Source organism: Xenopus tropicalis, chromosome 3 (assembly GCF_000004195.4).
Source record: "Xenopus tropicalis strain Nigerian chromosome 3, UCB_Xtro_10.0, whole genome shotgun sequence".
NCBI lineage: Eukaryota > Metazoa > Chordata > Amphibia > Anura > Pipidae > Xenopus > Xenopus tropicalis.
The window spans coordinates 125544409-125568742 of NC_030679.2; the positions used below are offsets into that span (position 1 = coordinate 125544409).

Below are 24334 nucleotides of genomic sequence, written 5' to 3' on the forward strand. Positions count from 1 at the left end.
AATGCCCCCTCCCCCACCCGTAGCTAGCCAATGCCCCCCTCCCCCACAGCTCTTTTCCCAACTCCCAGTTCATCCCACTCCCTTTCTCCATATCCCTGCCCACATGTGCCAGCGTTTACCAGTAAGTCCCTCACGCCTAACCAGCCCTCTCCCAATTCTCCGCGACCTCCCCAATCCCTCAGCCCAACTCCCCCCTCCAGACAGAGCTTCACCTGCGAGGGTCGCTCATACGCATCACCCCCTCCCTTTCAGCCCTGCACATGTACTGATCTCTCCCCTCACGCCCTATGTACCCTCCCCACCATTTCTCACTCCATACCGCCCAATAGTCTCTCTTTTCCCGGGGCACTGTTTAAAAGTCCCGCAGCGGCGGTAACTTCTCGCTCCTCGACTCCTTCCGTACAGCAGCGCAACGTCACGGATCTCATCTCGCGAGACTATGACGTCACAGCACCCTTATATAAGGGAAAGTGACGCGGCCCAGTTGCTGGGCGGGGCGGTGTAGCAACATGGTAACAGGGCTTGACTTTAAAGTAAAATGGGCTCTGGCAATTTAATTAACTAGTCCCACCAAATAGTGAGTGTCTATGACACAGTTGCCCCAGTGTCATTGGCTATTGGGTAGAGCAAGCCATGGGTGTCCAGATACATTTTTAGTTTCTGAGCTTGTTGCTCCAACTTTTGTCAGGAAAGAGAAGACTTCGGGGTTTTTTTCTTGCTTTTTGTGCTGGTTGCTATTGCTAGCGATTTCTGCTGCCAATGCTTGACCAATGTTAAGTAATTCAACTGTTTCTGCTCACTGGAACTCATTGCTTGTGCCAACTTGCAGGGTGGCAATAGCCCAATAGCTGCCTTTTCATCGGAAGTCATGCTCACAATTTCTACTTTCATGGTAACCACCGATACCTGCAGCCATGAGGGCCTCCTCTCTCAATATGATCAAAAAAGGAAAGAGTTTGTGCAAACAAGGGCCAAGTCTTCATAACTTGGAGACAAACATGGGCTAATTTAGGAGAAGCCAATGGGTGAAATTAACCAAAAGTAATCTTGTCCTAACTCCAAAGTGTGCAGGTTCCCTGTCAGTTCCGCAGCTAAATATTCAAGGGCCAGAAGGGCAGTGAAGACCAGTGCTGGAATGGGTTTCACAGATGAGTTACACCACACCTTTCTATTCAAACAAGCCTGTATTAAGCCCATTTTGAAAACACTGGACCCAGACTGTCTATCTAATCATGTCTCTCTCTTTCTCTAAACTCCTGGAATGTCTTGTCTTTTCTTGTGTCACTAATTTTCTTTGCACCCATAATCTGCTGGACCCAATGCAGTCTGGTTTTCAGCCTGCGCACTAATGAGACAGCCTTATGCAGAGTTGCGATCTCCAGACTGCCAAAGCCAAAGGACGCTACTCTGTTCTCATTCCCCTGGGCCTATCCTCTGCTTTTGATACTGTTGACCACTCTGTCCTTATGCAAATTCTCTATTCCCCGGGTTGAAGCAGCATTCTGGTTCTCTTACTACCTTTCTAACCGCTCCTTCTCTGTTGCTTTTGCTAATAAATCCTCTTTTCTGGTTCAGCTTAATGTGGGAGTACCTCGGGGTTCTGTAATTGGTCCTTTGTTGTTCTCCCTGTACACTCTCTCTTCATTTGGTTTTAAATATCACTTATTCGCAGAAGACATCCTGATTCACCCCTTCACTAACCACTGATGTTCAAACCCACTGATTTTAAAACCCAGATTGCTAACTGCCTCCTAGCTATCTCCTATTGGATGAACCAACGCCACCTCAAACTCTGCTTAGCTAAAACAGAGCCCATGGTCTTCTCAGGGGAACCTGGTGCTGAATTGTTACGCCGCTGCATAGCCATAGTTAAGTTAGGGTGAAAAAAGACCAAAGTCCATCAAGTTCAACCCTTCCAAGCAAACCCAGTACACACATAGACCCATACCAACCTATCCATACACTCACATACATAAACTATACATATATCAGCATCAATACTAACTGTAGATTTTAGGCTGATGGCAGACGAGGCATAGGGCAGATATTTTGGGCAAGCGGAAAAGCAATTGCTGAAAATTCCACCCTACGCCTCCTACATGTCACCCAAGCGTATCTCATTCCGCTTGCCGAAAATATCCGCCCTACGCCTCGTCTGCCATCAGCCTTAGTATCATAATAGCCTTGAATACTATGCTATTATACTATCATCCAAGCCCCTCTTATAGGCATTAACAGAATCTGCCATTACAACATCACTAGGAAGGGCATTCCCCAACCTCACTGCCCTCCCCCTACGCTGCTTCAAATTAAAGTTCCATTCCTCTGATCTAAAGGGTTGTACTGCCAAGTACATCGATATTTCCATATCCTTCTATGTTGTTTCCCACTAATCTCTCCCTAAATTTCTGAACATACCGTGCCCATGCTGACCCTTCTTAAATCAAAAACATCTCAATATTTTTGTTTAACCATATTTACACAATGTTTAAGATGTTGATCTAGATAACTGCTCTCAAAATGATGAACTCTTTCAGCCAATCAAATATGGATTTCTCTTTCCCCTTTCCTTCCTCCCATCTTTTTTGCTGTACGCTTCTTTTATTATATCAAACACAACCACAAATTTACCTGCAACAATTTTACTTAACACTTTTTTCTTAAGGTGCTTATTCAAAGCATATATGTTGCATGCATAAGTATCACCTGTTGATGCTGCTTTAAGCCTATTTACACCCTTTCTACCCCATTAGGGTAGGCCCTTTTCAGTACCCCTGCTATGATTCTTTAAAGCATCTCAGAACATGTTGTAAGTGCTTTGTCTCTTTTACCCTCAATGTTGGATTCCTCGGTGTCTAAATCTGAGTATGTAAGGGATTTATGCATTATAGTCACTAGCCCTAGCTGCTGTGCACCAGTGTCTATTGAGCTTTCACAGCTCAAATTTCTCCTGCTGGCTTGTTTATGTGCATCAGTATTTGGTTGTTCCTGCCCCTATGCAGTTAATTTTGTCATCCAGCCCTGACATATTATATATCCATCACATACTAGGATAACCAGGTCTGGACTGGGAGTCATAATAGGACCTGGCGTTCCAAGTATATAAAGACCCAAAATGCCCCCCACCAGCCCACTAAATAGCAACTGACTATGGCATCTTAGAGCAGCCCCTCTGGCATTTGCCAAAATCCACAGATTGTCAGTCTGGGCCTGAGGATGACTGATGTGTCCTGCCCTCTACATAGTAACATAGTTAGGTTGAAAAAAGATGTACGTCCATCACGTTCAACCATAATGCCTATATATAACCTGCCTAACTGCTAGTTGATCCACAGGAAGGCAAAACACCCCATCTGAAGCCTCTCTAATTTGCCGCAGAGGGGAAAAAATTCCTTCCTGACTCCAAGATGGCAATCGGACCAGTCCCTGAGTCAACTTGTACTAAGAGCTATCTCCCATAACCATGAATTCCCTCAGTTGCTAAGAATCCATCCAGCCCCTTCTTAAAGCTATATAATGTATCAGCCAGCACGACTGATTCGGGAGGGAATTCCACAACTTCACAGCTCTCACAGTAAAAAATCCTTTCAGAATATTTAAATGGAACCTCCCTTCTTCTAAACGGAGTGGGTTCCATTAAAGAGATTATTATATCATCCCCTTATATATTTATACATAGTTATCATGTCACCTCTTAAGCGCCTCTTCTCAATGCCCAGTGCATGCAGAAGATTATAACCCTGGATTCCTGACACCCCTGGCCAAATATAGACCTGCCAGGGAACACTTTACCCTGGAAAATGAAACAGTACACCCCTCCTAACTAAACATGCGCAGCACTTGGCTGGGTTAAACTTTATGGGACTGCTTAGCACCTAGGAATTTTTGTCTCCATGCTGTGTACTTAGGCTTACAATCTAAGTGGGTGGACAACATACAGGCACAAATAGAAGGGCATCTGCCTTTAAGTTCCAGGACTGGGCAGGTAGTGTTCTAGAGCTCCAAAAGATAGGTTCCGAGTATTTTTGTAAATGGGTGCAGATAGGGTTGCCACATTTCCCTGTCCATAACTCTGGACTGGGTGGGACAATGACGCTATGTGGGCGAAAATGTGATAGGGTGGGACTATGAAGTGGCGATCATTGCTCGGAAATCTCACATTGGGAAAAACGAGCAACCCTAGGTTCAGAGTGTTCCTTATTGAGAAATTTATAGAATTAGAATTCCAGAGTTTGTTTAAGTTATAGGAGCACACAGTAGCCCAACTGTCCAAAGGGCATGTTAGATACTTGGTTGATTAATTTTAGAACTAATGCAGACCCCCAAATCTAGCTGTTAGAACAAAACAATGTAACAAAGAAAGTTTACCCAGCACACCCTTACCTCCTCCAAAAACTCTTACTCGGTGCACAGCCCAGAGAGTCGGCTCTCCCAGCACAGTCCAGCAAAAAATAATTGACCGGCACAATGAGTGTAATGCAAGTGGGGCTTGGCCTCTCAGTGTTTATTAAAACACACAGGGGCTAAACCCTGCTTGCATTACACTCGTTGTGCCGGTCAACTATTTTTTGCAGAACAAAACAATGTGCCATCTCTAGGAAATTCAGCCCTGGCACAACATATATAAGAAATAAGTGTCAGTATCCCTTTAAATTAATGGAAAACTATCCCTGCACATCCTGAAGCAAATCGACATTTTAGTTATCAGACTGATAGAGTTAAATATCACACAAAGAAACATTGTCTGCTTGCACCCGCCGCTTCCCTTTTGCCTTTACTGGTACATGCAAATAGCAAGCAAATTCAGGGGGATATATTTGGCTAGCTGTTTAAAAACACAAACAAAGGCAAACTGACAGCCTAGTAGCAGGGAATGATACAGATATATCCAGACCCAACCATACACGTTCAGACATGCATAAAGACTCGCAGACCTACAAGCACACCTATACATATGATAGCGGCAGGAACCTTCAGATAGCCGTATCCAGCCAGTGTTATACCGCCAACCTGTGCCAGAGCGAAAAGAGTGAGGTTAAGGTGAGACAATGGCCTTCTCTTTGGATTGGGGGGGGGGGGGGTCGATACATTTTGGAAATATGACTTGGCTTATGGGGTATACCCCTAAATTTGGCAATACTTTGACCATGAATAACTGGGACTGCTGGTAACAGTAATCCAACAACAGGAGCCATGTAAGATGGCATGTAATAGGAACTTATAGCAGGTAGTTTTATACCTAACTACATGAAACCCTGTGGCTCGCAGTGGTTTGCAAGTGAGGTCTTGATTACTGCTGCCATAGTGCATGTATTGGGTAGAGTATATGGAATGAATATAGTATGGTAATGGATTTCTACTTTTCCTTTCTAGAGCACATTTGGTAATGGGAAAAACCTGTGAGTATTATACACATTTCATTGTTTTATTCCATGGATAGGTAACTCTGATGGCAGTTGTTACACTTCCAAATGAAGGAATCAGCTGAATCTAGGAGTTGTAGCTCCAAAAGAAGTAGTGTGTCAAAATGTATGTCTCCTTGATTTGTTGCATTGCATGTGTGCCACTGGGAACCATGAGCATTAATTTGGCAGTTTAGTTGCTAGCTAACTTCCATAGGCTTATTCATCAATAGAAACTCGCAAGTTTTCAGATCGCAAAGTTTTCGGGTTTTTTGATCTTAATAAATTTTGAGGGAGTTTTAGCTCTTTAAAACTTGAATCATGAATAAAAACCACACTCGAACGTTGATAAATCTTTCCTCTAGGTATAGTAGTATAATAGCCCCTGGGAAGGGACTGTGGCTGTGGGATAGCAGGTATAGTAGGGAGAGATGGTGCCTATAGTAGCAGTGGTATAATAGCCTCTGGGAAGGGACTGGGGCTGTGGGATAGCAGGTATAGTAGGGAGAGATGGTGCCTATAGTAGCAGTGGGGGGATAATAGCCTCTGGGAAGGGACTGTGGCTGTGGGATAGCAGGTATAGTAGGGAGAGACAGTGCCTATAGTAGCAGTGGGGGGATAATAGCCTCTGGGAAGGGACTGTGGCTGTGGGATAGCAGGTATAGTAGGGAGAGATGGTGCCTATAGTAGCAGTGGGGGGATAATAGCCTCTGGGAAGGGACTGTGGCTGTGGGATAGCAGGTATAGTAGGGAGAGACAGTGCCTATAGTAGCAGTGGGGGGATAATAGCCTCTGGGAAGGGACTGTGGCTGTGGGATAGCAGGTATAGTAGGGAGAGATGGTGCCTATAGTAGCAGTGGGGGATAATAGCCTCTGGGAAGGGACTGGGGCTGTGGGATAGCAGGTATAGTAGGAAGAGATGGTGCCTATAGTAGCAGTGGGGGGATAATAGCCTCTGGGAAGGGACTGTGGCTGTGGGATAGCAGGTATAGTAGGGAGAGACAGTGCCTATAGTAGCAGAGGGGGGAGATAAAAGTCTCTGGGAAGGGACTGTGGCTGTGGGATAGCAGGTATAGTAGGGAGAGACAGTGCCTATAGTAGCAGAGGGGGGAGATAAAAGTCTCTGAGAAGGGACTGTGGCTGTGGGATAGCAGGTATAGTAGGGAGAGATGGTGCCTATAGTAGCATACATTTAATGGATCTGTTTTTTCTGTGCTGCCTTGTGGAGTGTGACGGCCTGCCTACTTGTTCTTAAATCATTTCAGGTCTCGCCTACCCCCTCTACCCCCAAGCAAGCCATGTAAGACAACATCATTGCCAACTTCATTAACAAACCCAATTCTATATCTGAAAGGAAGTCGGGAGATGCTGGAGGGTGTAGTTCAGCAACAGTTGGAGAACCTCAAATTAAAGGGACCTGGATTTGGAGGTACAAACCATTACTTGCTGCCAGTTTCAGCGTATTAAAGATCGGATGCTCAGTAAGGGACAGTATAACCCTTTAAGATGCATATAAGAACCAATTGCATAGATATAGGCTTCTAGTGATTGTATCTATACAATCTAGCGTAGCGCTTCTGCCTTGCAGTGCTGGGGACCTGAGTTCAATCCCAACCAGAGCACTATCTGCAAGGAGTTTGCATGTTTTCCCCATGTTTGAATGGGTTTCCTCAAGGTACTCTGGTTTACTCCAAATACATACAGGCAGGTCAATTGACTTCTGACTAAATTGACCATAGTGTGTGTAAATGTCTCTGGCTTAGCTTGACTGCTATAAGGATATATACAGTATTTTGGAATTTTGATGATGCATTCAGCTCTGAGGAGGGAAGATTGGCTCATGTAGGGATATATTACTGCCATTATGTGCACCATGCTATAATCTTCTCTTTGTCTTTTTGCAGGTGGTGAGGGGCAGGAGGTATGTTGGCTCAGTGTCATAGCCCACCCCTACATACCAAACCTGAAATCATTTCACACTCTTTTTACTTACCCTATGCTGCCTTTAGGTGGAGGAAGACTCTGATGACGATATTGATGATATAGAAGAAGAAGAGTCAGACTTGTATGAACCCCCTCCCTGTGATTTGCAAAGCAGAGAACTTCCTCCAATATGGATGCCCCAAGGACAACATAGAGTGTATTCAGGTAAGAGGGTAAATGCAAACTGTATTGCAACATGACAGGCACTAAAACATGGATTTTTTTCTTTGTGCAATTATTTATCATTTGTAAATTAGCTGTTGTACACTGAACAGTGCTAATTAGCCATGCATTTTAATCATCTGATAATTGTGGGATCGTGACAACCCATTCTAACAAAGTGTTAATATCACCTGTGTGGTGATGGATTCTCTACCTAGATCGTTCTTTTGGGGGATCCATACCTCAAGTTCCACCCAAACCAGAACAAGCCCAAAAGGTAAGACTTTTTTATATTAGTGTTTCTGTTTATTGATACAGGACTGTATTTTAAATGACAGTTCACTTTAAAATCAAGCTTCCTATATTCATTATTATATGACATAACTAGAAGTTACTGGGCCTCTAAGCAGTTAATAAGGGAAGGTTTTGTAAGATATACTGAAATTACATTGTACAGGCCAATTATGAGCCCCCTACATGGCCACTAGTAGCCACAGGGTTACTAGGTAGACAGGGGTCTATGTTTTTAAATGAATTTACATTTTGTTCTACAGTTCTCTAGTTTGAAATTGGGTGAGGAATTGTTTTTTTTATCTCAGAATATACTGTTTAATTGTAAGGTGAATTGCCCTTATAAAGTGAGTACATATATATAATATACTTCCAACATGCAAGAGGGATCTGATGCATATGCCGCAGCTGACTGCATTCCCTTCATTTGACCACTCAGTGGCACTATCACGCAAGCTTCATACAGTTTTCTTCTTCCTACTTTATCAGTATATTACATGATATTATGGAATTGCCCCTAAGTCTGGGCCCTATTGTGCATCACCGCTGCTTGTCAGCCTCCTGCCTCCTTCCCTGCCAGGATTTCAAATGATGCAGAAAGGGAGAAACTGTTTTGCAGATGGATTTCTGCATATAAAAATGGAATTTATTCTTACTTTCTGAAGCAACAGATTACTATAATTGGTATATTAGGGGTTTTTGTGTTGTGCAGGGCTTGTTAACAAATTCAGATTCAGAAGCCGGAGTTCCCCTTTAGTGTGTGGCTTTTTTTACAAGCAAAAATAGGGGTTAGAGAATTTTTGGTTCATGCCAAGCCTATTATTGTTTTGGGGGGCAAGGTGTTTATATTGCAACTATGGGGCTTATCAGAAGCCTTCCACTGATAAGAATCACTGACCTCACAAAGGAAATAGACATATTAGGGCCGTGACAGATGGGGAGATTAGTCGCCGCGCGACAAATCTCCCCGAAATGGCATCCCACCTGCGAGAATGTAAATCCCCAGTGGGATGGCATACGCGGCGCCGCTGCCGGTGGAATGCCATTTCGGGGAGATTAGTTGCCCACAACAAGGGAGATTTGTTGTGCGGCGACTAATCTCCCCGTCTGCCACGACCCTTAGAACGTGGCTAAGGTTTTTGGTGGACTGTGGCATGCCTAGGGCTAACTGTGAATGGCCCCAGCAGAACAGGGTGTACTCTAAATTGTCCTGTTTTCAAATTCCTTTGATGGAAACTCTTCATTGGAACCCAATCATTTAGGTTAACTTATGAGCCAACCATTCTAGCTAAAGGAGCCAGCTCCAGAATATAGTTCAGAGCTGTCAGCCCCCCTATTTCTTTGGGAGTTACCCAGATTTGGTTGCTCTCCCATCCGCCAGCAGCATTCTCACAATTTTTCCAAAGTTTAACAAATTCCTCTGGTGAATTGCATGTGCAGTAAGCTGACATCACTTGATGCATTTGTGCATGCACAGGTAGAATTTTTTCGGCTTCAGCTGCAATTTTGCACATGTGTGTGGCGTTACTCCCGGACGTGTCCGCGACGCGCCTGATGTCACTTCCGGGTTTCGCTGAAAAATTTCAGTTGACAGCTCTGTGTAGTTGGAGACCTGCTTTGTCCTGAGCAGAAGAACACAGCAGGAAACCTGTTTATTTTTTAATGCCAATGCATATTAGCTTTATATTATATGACTTTATATACGACTTTATATAGTTTATATAGTACTATAGAGAAATATATCCTATCCTCAGTCACAGTAGCTGGAAATATGCTAGGATAGCATGAATTCATTATTCTTATACTAAAGCTGGGCATACACTCCATGCATAGACCTTTTTTAGACTGGATCATTGCTTGGTTTGGCCACCCAACAGGTAAGCCAGAAGAGGCTGTTTCAGTTGTTGTGCCCTTGGGCTAATGATTTATTTGATTAGGGAGCCACACAATGTTCTAATGTGTACCCTAGAATACTGGTTTGGTGAATAACCCTATGAAGTGCACTGATTACCAAAATGAAGTAAGATGTCAGCGCGGCTCAGCTGTTTTTTTCTATTCTAGTAAGCACACTGAAGGTCTTAGCATTACAGGAAAGGGCTTCCTACAAGAAATCAAAAAAGGATTAAAATAGAGTCAGGGTAAAGCTATCAACTGGAAGTAGGCAATATTTGGGCAGTCTGACCTAACTCAATTATTACAACCTTTCCCAATTTATCTCTACAAAATTCTCAGCTGACTGCATGTGCTTTCATCTTGCTTAGGCCTCCAGGCTAACAACGCATTTTCTAATGTTCTTTATGAAATATTATCAAGCTAGAGGTTGGGTCAGCAGGGTAGCAACTGCCCCAACAGTAACCTTTCCCAAAAGTCACTGAGGATTCTCATCAAAGCCCGAACTGGCGATATGTAGATGCTGGCAAATGCCAGAGGGGCTGCTGTAAGATGCCATAGACAGTCACTATTTATTGGGATGGTGGGGGCTGTTTGGGCCTCTGTATCTTTAAAAATGCCAGGACCTGTTTTGAATTTGTGCATAAAATATAGAGGAAAAACAGAAACATTTTTTATCTGGTTGAATGACTTTGGCAACAAACAGCCTCCCTTAATCAGCACACACATATCATGCGTAATTTGAAGTTGATATTTGCCAGGAAGATAATTTTATTTAGTTTATTCTTTATTGGTGAGTCACTAAAACCTGGTAAACAAGTGAGGCCATTATGAAATGAGTAAAGTAACGAGGCTAATAAGGGTGTGACATGATGTTATAATCCCAAATTATTACTGCTTTTTATGCGTTGTCAAGCAGATTGGGAAACAAGGGTGTTGGTATCTCAGAGCCTCCCTAGGGGAACTGTAGGCCCACAACTGGATTTGTTTTCTTCCTTAGAATAGAACTATTGATAGAGCAATAGAAATAGACCAATAAACTTTTAATGGCTGACTATTTAATAGAAATGCCAATAATTCAGAAAAATAAAAGACTAGCTAAAAACAGCAGAGATTAGTTCCATATATAAAATGCTAAAAATGGAATTTTACGTGAATGTCCTGTTTTGTGCCTGCTTTATACGTATATTTTCATATACTGTGTTTCAGTACTAATGATGTTAATGTGGAGGATACATTAGACCAGTGATCCCCAACCAGTGGCTCAGGGGCAACATGTTGCTCACCAACCCCTTGGATGTTGCTCCCAGTGACCTCTATGCAGATGACCATTTTTGAATTTCTGGCTTGGATACGAGTATTGGAGGCATAGAGACCAGATGTATTGCCAGTTAGCCTTCTGTAGGTTGCCAGTTCTCATGGGGCTAACAAATAACCAATCACAGCCCTTAATGGGCCCTTTATGCTTGTGTTTCTCCCCAACAACTTATATATTTAAATGTGGCTCATGGGTAAAAAAGATTAGAATGTATCAGAGCACTTAAATGCATTAGGTGAAATAGAAACCAGCATGTAATAAGGCACCTAAAGTGCTTATCTGCCTAATGGGACCATTTCCAATGCATAGCTTTGCATTCAGGACATAATGTGTGAATTAATGGATTCACTAGTGCTGCACAGTATCTCTAATTTCCAAACAGGAATCTTAATTATTTAAATATTATTGTCTTTTTTCAGAACCCCTGGCCACAAGGAGCAAAATATGGAGGTAAGTGACCGCTTCCAGACTGCCGTCAGGGCCGTGTCTACCATGTAGGGCCCGTGTATAGTTGGATCTTTAGGGGAGCAGCCCGCAGGACCTAATTGGTAAATACAGAAGTCACTAAATGGGGGGGGATGTCTGTCCTTTTATCGGTGCACAAACAAGCTGTCTCCATGTGCACCATCACCAGAGGCACACAGTTACTTGATCCCAACATTAGAACATTCATCAGCGTAAACACAGGATTTATTTTTTAGGTGAGAATCGTCTCCTGTAAAATCCTTACATGTTCACTTTTCATGTGATTTCTGTTTAATGAAATGCAACAGTCAATATGACCTGTGCCATTGCCCTGATATTCAACAATCCTAGAAGATTTGTGTTTTGAAATGTGATCTCAACTTGATGGGCTTGGCCCCAATTTCTGGTGAAATTCCACCAGAAATTGTAAATTTGAAGAGGATATGTTTTGCGTGGAATTATCATACAAGCACATTTGTGATAACTGTTTTACTCTTTGTAGCTCTGTTCCCACCCAGACCTGCAGTACTGCCAAAACGAGCTCCCCCGCTGCCCCCTGCTGACCGCAGGATGTCTCTTCCATGCCCTGTTCTGCATTCAGCCCCACCTGGTGCCGCAGAATCCCCACAAGGCGAGGATGGTAAGATAGCTGGGTGTCCATAACACTTCTCCATCCACCTTCTATAATACTATTGCTCCACACAAGGGTTCCACCTAGATTGCCTAAATACAGGCATGCAGTGACATTCCAATATGTGTTTCTACATCAAATACCTTATTATGTACAGTAATCATAAAGCATCAGAAAGTTGCACTGCCCTTTACAATAATATAACAAAAACAGGTCAGAGAATGAAACTGGTGGATTTTCGTTCCTGTTCCCAAGAACTTACAACATAAAGGCTAGGGGAGTAATTGGTAATAGGTATTCCTTAAATAAGTGGTGATTATTTACTATTATATAATGGCATCAGGCAAAGCAAGATGTGTCAGATAGATTTCTTGAGCCCAGAGAGACAAGAGAGAAAAGTCTAATCAGGCTATATCAGGGGATTCCAGACAGGCAAGATGCTTTAAAGAATCCATACCCTCAAGTATGAGTTAAGGTTGTGAGTATAGAAGGGAAGTCGGAGTTTGGGTTGGCTGAAGGATTCTATTTGGAGACAAGAACAAAGTTGGAAGAGAGGTATTTTTTGAAGACAGTGGCTATATCTGATGTAGTATTCTTTGGGTCCAACTGTACCTGCAAAATATAACAGATTAAAAAAGAAGGAAAGGTAAAAACTAAGTAAGCTTTATCAGAAAGGTCTATGTAAATACAGCCATAAGCACTCACAGAAACGCTGCACTGAGTCCTCTATCAACAGAAACACATGATCTGAGCTATAACGGCTAGAGCTGCAGCATGAAGCTATGAACACCAAGCTAAAATGGCAGCTGCTATCAGAGAAAGCTTTAAGGGGTTTTTACTCAGGTAGGATAAAACTTTCTGGAGAATAAATATAGTGTTCTAAGTGGCACTAATGTGGCAAATCTATTGGCAGTAAAATGCCAAAATGACTTTCCTTCTCCTTTAATGAGCCCAGAAACATAGTTGTTGCTGTCTCAAGAGGTTCCCAGGAAATGTCCGAACTAGTGCTGCCCAAATTTTCCACATAGCAGGCCAAATATTTGTCATAACGAATATTAAAGTGCTGAATTACAATAAAATATATCATACAAGAAAGTTGACTGAACTCTTGAGGAGGCTGAGGGCCAAAAAAGTTTCCTGGAGGCCATGTATGGCCCATAGGCCTCCAGTGGAACAGCATTGCACTGCACCGTAGAATGATCACTGTCCTCCATTGCTTGTCTGTTGCTATGGAAAGATATGACACTAGCTGGTGGTACACATAGGGCTGTCGTTATTCCACAGCAATAAGCAATCTTCACTAGGGAAATTACTGTGTGCACTGTTTAGGGGCCAGACATTGGAGCCTGCCTTTAGCTGTGTTTGCTACATTCTCTTGGTAATTAAACACGACAGTAAAGTAGTTCTTCTGGACCCAATGTTAATAGTCTGAATTTTATTTGAAAGGAGATGATTGGATTTGCATTGGGACACAGCAGAAATAAAGCTGCAGGATTGGTGTCATCTTATTATTAGTTGCTATAATCTAGGGGGGAAACTGATGAGGGAGCAGGTAAATGTTTTGGTTAATTTTGTATCAAACAGTAGCAAAAAACTGGATATGTGAGGTACATGTGACATTCTCAGAGTATTTTCCCTTCTTGCAGATCTTTATGTGACCATCCTGGATATGATGGATACAAAGGTAATGCATTGCATGCCTATAATGCTGTGTTGATGTTTCTCAAAATGGGCCTGCAGTCTTGTAGTCACCAAGGATCTGGGGAACAAATGGATAATAAGGAAATGCATGCAAGTAACTGGGAGTTTGACTATAAGAAAGAACCTTGAAAGTAACTTGGAGAGAAAGAACCTTCTTTGTGGGGGCTGCACTTACTAAAAATCTTTCTACACTTTACTCAGTATCAGGGAATATTTATTCTAGGCTTTAAGATTGCAATTTATAGCAGGCTATCCCTTTCTGCACTCCTGGTCTCTTGAAATAATGTAGCAGGGGTCAGCTCTCTTCCAGCCAAGACTCAATTTCCCACAGTATCTTACATGCTTCCTCATCTGCCTGTCAATCAGATGGCTTCTGCTACATTGTTTCAGTAGCCAAAGCCAGCAGTGCACAGAATCTCAACAGACTTTTATTTAAAAACAACACACAAAACCATGAATAAGTCATGATGAATTGCAATAATCAAAGACATGGGGGAAGACTGGTTTGCTTTTGATGATACCTCAGCAGTGTAGTCCAAAAAGCAAGAGACTCTTTTTCCCAAAGATACCTTGATAAAAGGCTCAGGTCAGAGCATGAAGATGGTGTATGTCTCACAGGTTCTGCTTCTCTCTTTAGGTTGGCTCACAAGATGATACTGGCCCAGGTTAGTACATCTCTGCGCTACCCACTGTGGTGCTCGGTCTGGTTGTTAGCACAGATAGGAACATGTGTCTGGTGACTGGTGACAGATTTACTAAAATAAATCAGAAGTACAGATGAACTAGAATCTTATTAGGCTCCAGGACTCCAGCTTTATTCAGCCCCAGGTGCCAGTTGAACAACAGCCTTTTGCCAATGTTGATATTATTTTTTATGTAGATATTACACAACAAAAGTTTATAAAGCCTTTTTTAATGTCAGTGTTTCCATGTCTATAACATAAGGAGCAATTGGGCAGTTTAGTGCTGAGACATAAATACAGTTCTGCGTACATAAGTAGCACTTTATTAATAAAGATATACATACTTACAAACATGATAACTGCTGCCAGCCATTCAGCTGTCTGACATACTGTACATGTGCCTTGCAGTTGGGCCACAAGGCAGATAGGGGTCTTCCCAATGTCCTGCTCAAAGGCCTGAGTTAATGTGGTCCACGTTCAAGTGTAAATAGATTATACTGGTCATAGTTTGGGAAATTTACCAATGTGCATCAAGCAGTTGCCCTTTATAATGTTGCTGCCTTTTGAGAGAAATTGTTATGGCTCCTACAATAGTAAAACTTAAAGTGTGGATTACTATAGATCTCTCTATTCTGGGACCCAACAGCCCCTGGATCTGCCCCTAATAGCATCTGTGTGTGTACCAGGTCCAGACTGGGAGTAAGCCCTGCCATTTGAAGAACTTAAAAAACCAAACAGCCCCCCACCAGCCCAATAAATAGTAAATGCAAAGTCCCTGCATTAGCAGAGAACTGTCTTTTCAAATGTAATGTTTCCTTTGTAAAATGATTTCCTTACATTCTCTCTTGATTTCCTGCAGGTTTCCTTGCCAAATACAAGGGAGGGCTAGAGGTGAGAATATTGGCTTGGTCTGTTTTATCATTTTTGGGGTGTGCCAGACTTGTAGGTCTCAGAGACCCCTCATGGGTCAGACTGAGGAGTGGTTTATTAAGACAGATATTATGAGTGCGGAACCTCCCAGAAAAGTGTTATTTGGAAACGTGAGAACATATAGTGACACATGTTTTACATTAATAAGAATATTCTGGGGGTATCCGTATCGTTATTATTAATAAATCTAATTACCAAAAATATTTTTTTAGATATAAATGGTTTATTTGTGAGTCCTCTCAACCTGCAATGTTTCCTGCTGCAGACAAATCATGCTGGAATCTGTATGCTACAAAAAAACAAACAAAAAAAACAACAAAACAGTCAGTGACTCACAGCATATAATGTGTGCTGTAGTGGGGTATTGGTTTTTTTATTCATTATCAGTTAAAGGTGGCCATGCCCTATAAAATCACTAGGTTGCCAAACGAGTTGATCTTTCCCCTGGGCAATATCGTGCTAATGTGATCGTTTGACCCTAGGGCCAAACAATCACATTACAATGAAGGGGATAGGAGCAGTTGGAGCAAGGACCACATCAATGAGCCAATGCAGTCCTCAATCCAACAGAATTATTAAGCCTGCTCAGATGACATCTGGACAATTTTCATCCAGATATTGGTCAGGGAGGCCTGTCAGAGGGCCCCATACACAGGCAGCACAATATCATAGTGAATAGCTCTCCCCCTACTTACACATTCTGCACTGTTACAGGATGCGGTACTGCTGGGCAAGCCCTGGTATGCAGGGGACATGGAACGGAGAAAGGCAGAAGGAGCTCTGCGCAGAATGAACAAGGTACCCTCTCACTGTTCCACACACCCTTACCATAAGGATCTGCTGCATTCTATCCCAAGTGCAACTTTCACTGCTTTAAACCTGCTTACAGTAACCAGGACCGAGAGTCAAAACAGGCCCTGGTATTTCAAGTATACAGAGGCCCAAACAGCCCCTCACCAGCTCAATAAATACTGACTGTCTATGGCATCTTACAGTGACCATTCCACAGGTTGCCTGTCCGGGCCTGAGAGTAACCCCTTACATTGTTCCATATAATAATATCTTTAAATAACCTAATTGCACCATATGATCCATAATGCCATTTTTTGCACCAAATAATGCCACATAATGCCAAATAAACCTGTCCCTAACCCCAGCTGTGGCCTGTTAGGCTGTGAAATAAGGAGCAGATTATTATACTGAGGCTTCTCAATTGTCTGTCTATGGGAAGTGGCAAAGCAGCCCTAAGCCATAAAAGTAACTGACTAAGGCAGAATAATCTCCCAGTTTAAGCTGAATTTGAAACCAAATTCTATAAAATACACTATGGGATATAAAGAGGGGAAACATAGTCCATGTATATAGTTATAGTAGGCTCGGCATCTGTCTATGGACAGGATAAGACCTGAGGAAGGAAACACGTGAACAGATCTGACTCTGGGAAAGTGAAACCAGTGAGAGTGTGAGAACGGGTAAAAATATACTTGTCCAAATGTCACACCGGCCGCACTGTTACTAGAGAGAGGGGATGGCGCAAATACAAGGAATGCCCTGTGGTTGCTATTTACAGGCTCAGGCTGCTATGTCCAAGAGAGGAAAATCCATTAGCTGCAGTCTTGGCTTGGAAGATATGATATTCAGTTACTCTGGCCACAGAGGCACAAGTGTTCTTTAGTACAGCCTCTAGCTATGCTGTTGGTGGAAACCTACGAGACGTAAGACACCTGGGCCCACCAAGAGTTTTCCTGGTATCCTGGTGGGCCAGTCTGACACTGGGCGGGCCAAGCCAACCAGGCTCCCTAGGCATCCTCCCCCCAATGCGTGTGTGGCATGCACAGTGCCATCACAGGGGGTCATTGCCCTCACGATGCAATGACAAATGGTGGGGGCAATGGCAAGGGAGCGTGGACTAGTGGTAGGCAGGAGCGGTACCTGCCTGGCGCCCCCCCATCATATTGCCCTAGGCAGGTGCCTCTTCCTACCCTTAAGGTGGCCACACATGTGGCGATTTGCAATCTTTCGTGCGACCATAGGTTGCACGAAAGATCGTACAATCAGCCACAAACCGTTCAGGGTTGAAACAGCAGATAAGGAGGTAGAAACAATAGGATTTCTACCTCCTTCTGCCGATTCAGCGCTGAAGGCAGATTTTGGTCAGGCGATTTCTATGGCGCCCGATCAAAATCTTTTAACTTGCCCGATCGGCGAGTCGACCGATATCAGCAGCTTCCTGCGATATCGGTCGACTCGCTGACTTGCCATACACACACTGAATATCGTACGAAACGAGGTTTCGTATGATATTATCGGTGCATGTATGGCCAGCTTAAGTTCCGGCCCTGCCATATAGCTTTAAAAAATAAACACGGTTTAGAACACAGCCTGACGACTGAACTGAAGTCCTTCCCAGAGACCTAGACAGATTTAGGAGTAGGGGTTGGCTTACAGGATAAGGGTAATACTTAAGACACTGGATCTAAAATTAGAGAACCAGGGTTGAATCCCAGTGGCAACTCCTTGTGACCAGGGAGAAGTCACGTACCACAGCATGCTTAGCATATCATAGATGGCTCGCTACCTTGACTACTGTACAGTACTTACTGTTCCCAAAAACTAAGGGGATAAAAACACTGTACGAGTTTTCGCACAGCAATATATATAAATCAGCATCATGCTCCTTCCTCTTTAGGGAAATGGCACAAGAGGAGATTTTTAGCATTTAGTTGCATCTTGGGAGACAGGACAAAGGGTATTCCCTTTCACTCAAAGGGGTTGTAAACACTGCTGCTCTGCACTGCTCAACCAAACTTTATTTACTTGTTGCTGGACTACAAATCTCAGAATAATGTCATATGTAATGAAGGTTGACGCTTGATGAGAGCTGTAGTGTAGCAACATCAGGTTTGTATTCTTAAAGCAATACTGCACAATAAAACTTATCGCAAACATTTCCCCAAATCTCCACAGCAAGAGATTGCTTTAAAATGGGAAAACATTCTTCCAATGAGAATCCCAGCTGATCTGTGTAATTCTGGCTCCATGTTCCTGCAACTGGAGTTGGAAGCAAATTACATCATTACAAATGACAATTATCTCTACTTGCAAGGTCGCTGACATGGTGCATTTTCAATGGTCATTTCTTTTGCATTTATAATGATGTTTTTTTTTCTCATTGGTAAATTATATTGCATCTATAATTACATTTTTTGCAACTTCTGTTGATAACTAGGGGGGCGCAGTGGGACAGCGTTGAAGTTGTGTTTACAACCCCTTTAAAATTGGGGAGGTTTTAAGCACATTTTGTTATTGCTAGAAATCTTATTTAGGCCAGTTAGAAAGCTGTTCTGACTCATCTGAGTCATCTCTCCTGTTCCTCATTAATTTTTCTGAGTTATTCTGCAGTTCATTCTCTTAGGGTTAAATACTACATGTATATGACTTTTGCTCTGACATAATTGGGGGTCACATGGGAAAGAGTAAATGCCCTATCCAGAGGGCTTGTGGGATATGACTGGATATAGGGGGCAAGATTAACTAGTCAGTCAAATTTAATAACACAGGTGACTGGGGCAGCAAGTGGTTGTGGGGAAGTAATGAACTTCTAGTTACGCCATGGCACATTGTAATACATCATACAGTGGATAGAATGGCACAGGATCAGGATTACCTGTCAAAAGAATAGAACTGTAACCCTACTGGTTTATTCTATTACCCATGTGGGTTCCTTTCATTTAAGACCCCAGTTTGATAAAGTGCTGTATGACTTGCTGGTGCTATATACAGCAATGATGGTGCCGCTGCTGCTGAAGGGTATCCCTATCCTATACTACTGATATACAGTACACAGGTTCTGGTTATGTAACAGCCTGTATATTTACTTGGAAAATCGCTGCTTTTGAGCCCATTCATTGTTCCCTTTCATGGTTCCCCATGCATGCCTGGGCTTGACTGGTGAAAAGTATTTACAGAACTGTATGCCATTTACTTTTGGGAACAAAGTCAATTTCTGCCCTGTTAATGGCAACTAACATCAGTGCAGTTCTGCTCAGTAATAATAATGAGGTCAGGGTAAGCAGAAATCCTTAGCAGATTTGAAATAACTTGGAAAAATAACAGATAATCGCTGCTCTGTATGGAATTTGCTGTCAGTGTGTTTTAAGCTTATGAAAAGCATACTGCCATGGTCGGACTGGGCCGGCGGGACACTAGGCCCAGTTGGCCACATACCTAGTGGGCTGCGCCATTGAGACCCAATCTATCTATCTATCTATCTATGTATCATATCTGCATGTATAAATTGCGTATGTTCCATTAACTCACCTATTGCACCTCCAATGTGACCTTTGCTTTGTATTACCAGGATGGTTGTTTCTTGGTGCGTCAGAGTTTTGCACAAAGCCACCTGCAGCCCTATACTCTGGCTGTGCTATATAAAGACCACATCTACAACATCCCTGTGCGGTCAGTGGGCCCTCGTGGGTACTGTCTGGGCAAGGAGGGCAAGCGCCATGAGGAGGTTAGTGGCCTGGATGCTTAATTTTGATAAAGCTGTAGGCCATATATTGGCATTTGTTAGCATGGGCTAAGGCTCAACTCTTTGTGAAGTCCTGACTAAGGGAAAGTGAGAATGTGAAGTCACAAATGAGCTGATTTGCAGCCACCCAGCACTGAAAGTTCTGATGCTTACAGTGATTTTGTTGGTGGGTGATTTGTGCTGTTGAAAGAAAGTGCAGGTAAATGGCTTAGAATGTCTTTGCACTTCCATGCTTTCCATTCCAGTCTCTAGGCCAGGGGTGTCAAACTCAATCACATAAGGGGGCCGAAATCTAAAACACAGGCTAAGTCACTGGCCAAATTTTTTATTAATATACTTAGTAAGATACTAAGGGATATATTTATCACAATGTGTAAAAAGTGGAGTAAGGCATTACCGGTGATGTTGCTCATAGCAGCCAATAGATGCTTTGCTATTGTTGAAATCTGATTACTGATTGGATGCCTTGGGCAGGAATTAGTTAAAATTGCACTTGTAGTTCTACTGCCAGTTCCTGTAGGATCCCTCATTCTTTATATATATATATATATATATATATATACAGTATGGGACCTGTTATCCAGAATGCTCAGGATCTGGGGTTTTCCATATAAGGGATCTATCCATAATTTGGATCTCCATAACATAACATAACTCTGCTAAAAATTATTTAAATATTGAATAAACCCAATAGGATTGTTTTTCCTCCAATAAGGATCAATTATATCTTAGTTGGGATCAAGTACAAGGTACTGTTTAATTATTACGGAGAAAAAGGAAATCAATTTTAGAAATTAGAATTATTTGCTTATAATGGAGTCTATGGGAGATGGCCTTTCTGTAATTCAGAACTTTCTGGATAACGGGTTTCCGGATAAGGGATCCCATACCTGTATTTATATTATAAATGATTGTTACACACACACACATATATATATATATATATTTATATATATATTTATAACAGTCATTTTCTACCCTCTGAAAAAAAAACTTTGGCAGAAGGCATTTTATTGTAATTGTCTGTGTACAAGACCTACACTGTGACAGTTTATTTTTTTCCACCCTCTTATTTCATTGAGAATGCATTATTCAGAAGGCATGCTAAAGTGCTAAAGCCAGCTCCTCATTCTAACATGTTGCCTTATAGCCTGGCCACTAGAGGGCACTTTTCAGTCTCTGTGTCTGTGCTTCTAGCTTGTCAGTACCACCATAGCTGCTCCCACTAGGCACACACACACACATATATATATGCAAATACACCTTTCTGAGCAGAACTGTCATGTCAGTAGCTTCTATACAGTTACTACCAGTTTCCAGTATAAATGATACATTGTTTATTAGTGATAGGCAGGTTATATATAAGGCATTATGGTTGAACTTGATGGACATATGTCTTTTTTCAACCCAACTTACTATGTTACTATGTTACACACTGGGGCTGCTTATTATTTTGCCACAGGCTAGTGTCACATGGGGTGTTCTGATCCGTTGCCAAGCCCTACAGAGGGGCCTGTTATAATGGAAACCACTTTTGGGCAGAAAATATACAGAAAATCTGCCTGCCACTACTGGTGTCAAACTGCTTCCATTTAAATGAATAATAGGCTCCATGTCAGGATTTGGCCCCCCCCCAGCCCAATAAATAGTGACTGTCTATGGCATCTTACAGCAGCCCCTCTGGCATTTGCTAGAATCTACAGATTGCCAGGTTATAGTTATAGGTATTGGGGGCTACACATACAATGCAGCCAGGCCTGGGTCTCACAGAGCAACACAGGACTGAGCACAGGCAGGCCCAAGGTTAAAGGTCATTGGGGTTAATTGGTGGATTAGATTGGCCTTTGCCCGCTGTCATTATCTGTTTTCCTAGGGAATAAATGGGTGTTTTATGAACATGTGTTAAAGTAATAGTGAATGGTATGTGACAAGAGCCCAAGGCTTTTCCTAAGGAGGCTGCACATGTATGTATGTATGTATAACTTTATTTATAAAGCACCACAAGGGTACGCAGCGCTGTACAATCTTACAGAATACAAAATTACACACAGGGAGGACAAGTGATATAATAAATAAATACAATAAATACATATATATATATATATAAGTGCCATGTGGTATGAGACACAGTAGGAAGGAGGTCCCTGCCCCGTAGAGCTTACAATCTAAGTTCTATGTACTGATCCGGTACCTAACATGGCCCCACTCCTCTCTCCTCCCCTGTCCCTTCCCATTTCTATCTTCCGTTTCTCCCTTTCTACCAATCCCCACCTTCTTCTGCTTCCTACTCCCCCCCCCATGAATTCCTTGCCTTACCACACGTGGGCCTCTCACGTTTCTCTCTCTCTGCAGACATTTCCCAGCATTGTTCAACTGATTGAGAATTACTACCAGGAACCACTCTACCTGATCAACCGCCAGACCAAAGGCAGGGAGTCCACCTGTCTCCTGTATCCGGCAATGCTTTAAGCTCTGACTACCCCCCTTTGCTTTTACTCTGAATGGGAATTTGTGTAGATTAAACTTCTGTCACTTGACACTGGGTGTCAGGAGTATTATACGCATGGTCATCAGCCATAAACTACAACTCCCAGCAGCCTCAGTCAGATCATCAATACCAAGTTCAAATCCTTGAGTTCAAACTGCATTTCCCAATATTCACAGCCACCCGAATGAGGAGTGTGAGGCCATCTCAAGGTTTCCTGGGAAGTATGGACAACGCATGCAGATTGTTATATCCTATCCTTTCATTATACAGTTTGTACCCTCTTGGTGTATTCTCTTGCCCCTTTTATAAAGTGAATATCTTTTCAGCACCATATCTAAGGGCTGTAGGGTTTACAATGTGAAAATATAGAATCAATCCATTTAAGAAAAGCTCAGAACACATAGTGACAGCAGAGTTGTGCCTATATTTCGCCTTTTTCCTTACAATAAGGGGCACAAGCGGTGGCCACCGCTGCTCTCGGTTTAGAGAATAATAGTAGTTCAAATACCGCTGTCTGCCTGTTCCTGCTCCAGCGGCAACACTTTTCATTTATATTAGGAGCAATGGCAGAGGGGCATATTGTCTGCTTATGTTTTCTGCCAGTCGGCTGCAGCGGTGCTATTGCCTTCACCTTTGTCTAACGCAGAAAAAGGAAACCCACAAAGGTCTGTAATTCACCCGACAACCACGCTGTGTCGCAAATCCTCACTTACATTATAATTAACCCGATGAATGAGGCCTATTTTATTGTGGGATTCCCATCATCATTTAAAGGGGCACTATCACCCTAAAACCACTGACACCTGCACACAGTGTGCATTGCTAGTCAGATGGGTTTCTTTTGCCAAACATTGGTTTATATTAATGGTCATGTTAACATATAAAATCATTCACAATTTTTTTCTAGTGTCATGAAGAAAAGAAATGTAATTCTCCATCATCCCAGACAATAAGGTTGTTGCTGTCTGTATAACAGATAATAAGGAGAGGTGTTTATCTCGGTTACTAATTGTTGCATTACACCTGTAGCCAGGCAGAATGAGAGATAAAGGTATGGGATCTATTATCTGGAATGCTTAGGTCCTGGGAAGAAACGCACCCCATTGCAAGCGTAGGTGCCCTGAGTTTGGCACTTACATGTGCCTGTGTTAGTACATCCCCATTAGAAAGAATGGAATGCATTTCTTCCTGTGCTTCCCTGAGGTGCAATGCGGGAAAACGACGCTGCAGGGAAGCACAGGATGAAACACTTGTGTGTACAAGCCCTAAAGAAATAGCATAGGGAACCTTAACCAGGTGCCTAGAACACCTGAGTCTGGAACTAAATTATAGAATTCATTTCAGCCCCTTTGCATGTGTTTCTGCCTATTATGGTCAATAAATGTAATATCAGCAATTGCACTACACCTTATAAATACATGCCCATATCAGCATGGCAGACGTCCCGCCTACCTGACTGTTAGTGTAACCTCATCTCAATGAGCTTAAATGGAGAGGCATCCTTAATCTTAAGAACGCGGGTTAGCAAAGTCCTTCAAATATAAAGGCAGGGAAGAAATGTCACACTTATTGCTCATCAACCAGCATTTTGAATGGAAAATCTGTAAATTAGCAGCAAGAAACGGCCAATGGATTGTTGTTTCATCATCATCATTTCCCGAGATACTGTTTCTCAGAGCTGTCAGCCAACCCCATGTCATGAGGGAAATAATGACCCAGTCCTGGATTTTTTTAAGGCTAGACTTAACACTAAACAATAAAATGAAATAAGGTCTTAAAAAGGCCTGGGGTGTGTTTATTAAGATAAAATATATAACAGGTGTTGCTGCCCATAGCAACCGATCAGATCTTTGCTT

General features: G+C 42.5%; 2 protein-coding genes across 8 annotated transcripts in view; one reads left to right on the forward strand and one right to left on the reverse strand.

The window, feature by feature from the left end:
- The window catches only part of polm (DNA polymerase mu), a 28235-nt gene extending 27792 nt beyond the window's left edge, over positions 1–443 (reverse strand). For all 6 annotated transcript variants that reach the window (XM_031897904.1, XM_031897905.1, XM_031897903.1 and 3 more), the window contains exon 1: positions 320–443. In XM_031897904.1, coding sequence (XP_031753764.1) covers positions 320–428 — 109 coding nt within the window. In that variant the 5' untranslated portion in view covers positions 429–443. The remainder of the gene's footprint in view (positions 1–319) is intronic.
- Positions 23–23114, forward strand: sh2d6 (SH2 domain containing 6). Of its 2 annotated transcripts, none has more exons than XM_004912570.4 (14): positions 23–121; positions 5374–5399; positions 6668–6831; positions 7307–7323; positions 7412–7550; positions 7766–7824; positions 11466–11496; positions 12014–12151; positions 13789–13826; positions 14481–14508; positions 15386–15417; positions 16171–16254; positions 19817–19972; positions 22343–23114. In XM_004912570.4, the coding sequence occupies exons 1-14, from the start codon at positions 104–106 to the stop codon at positions 22457–22459; spliced, it is 1047 nt and encodes a 348-aa protein (XP_004912627.1). In that variant the 5' UTR covers positions 23–103; the 3' UTR covers positions 22460–23114. The 2 variants fall into 2 exon arrangements, with proteins under 2 accessions (XP_004912627.1, XP_004912626.1); XM_004912569.4 differs by lacking the exon at positions 23–121 and adding an exon at positions 4517–5040.
- Positions 23115–24334: the final 1220 nt, after the last annotated feature.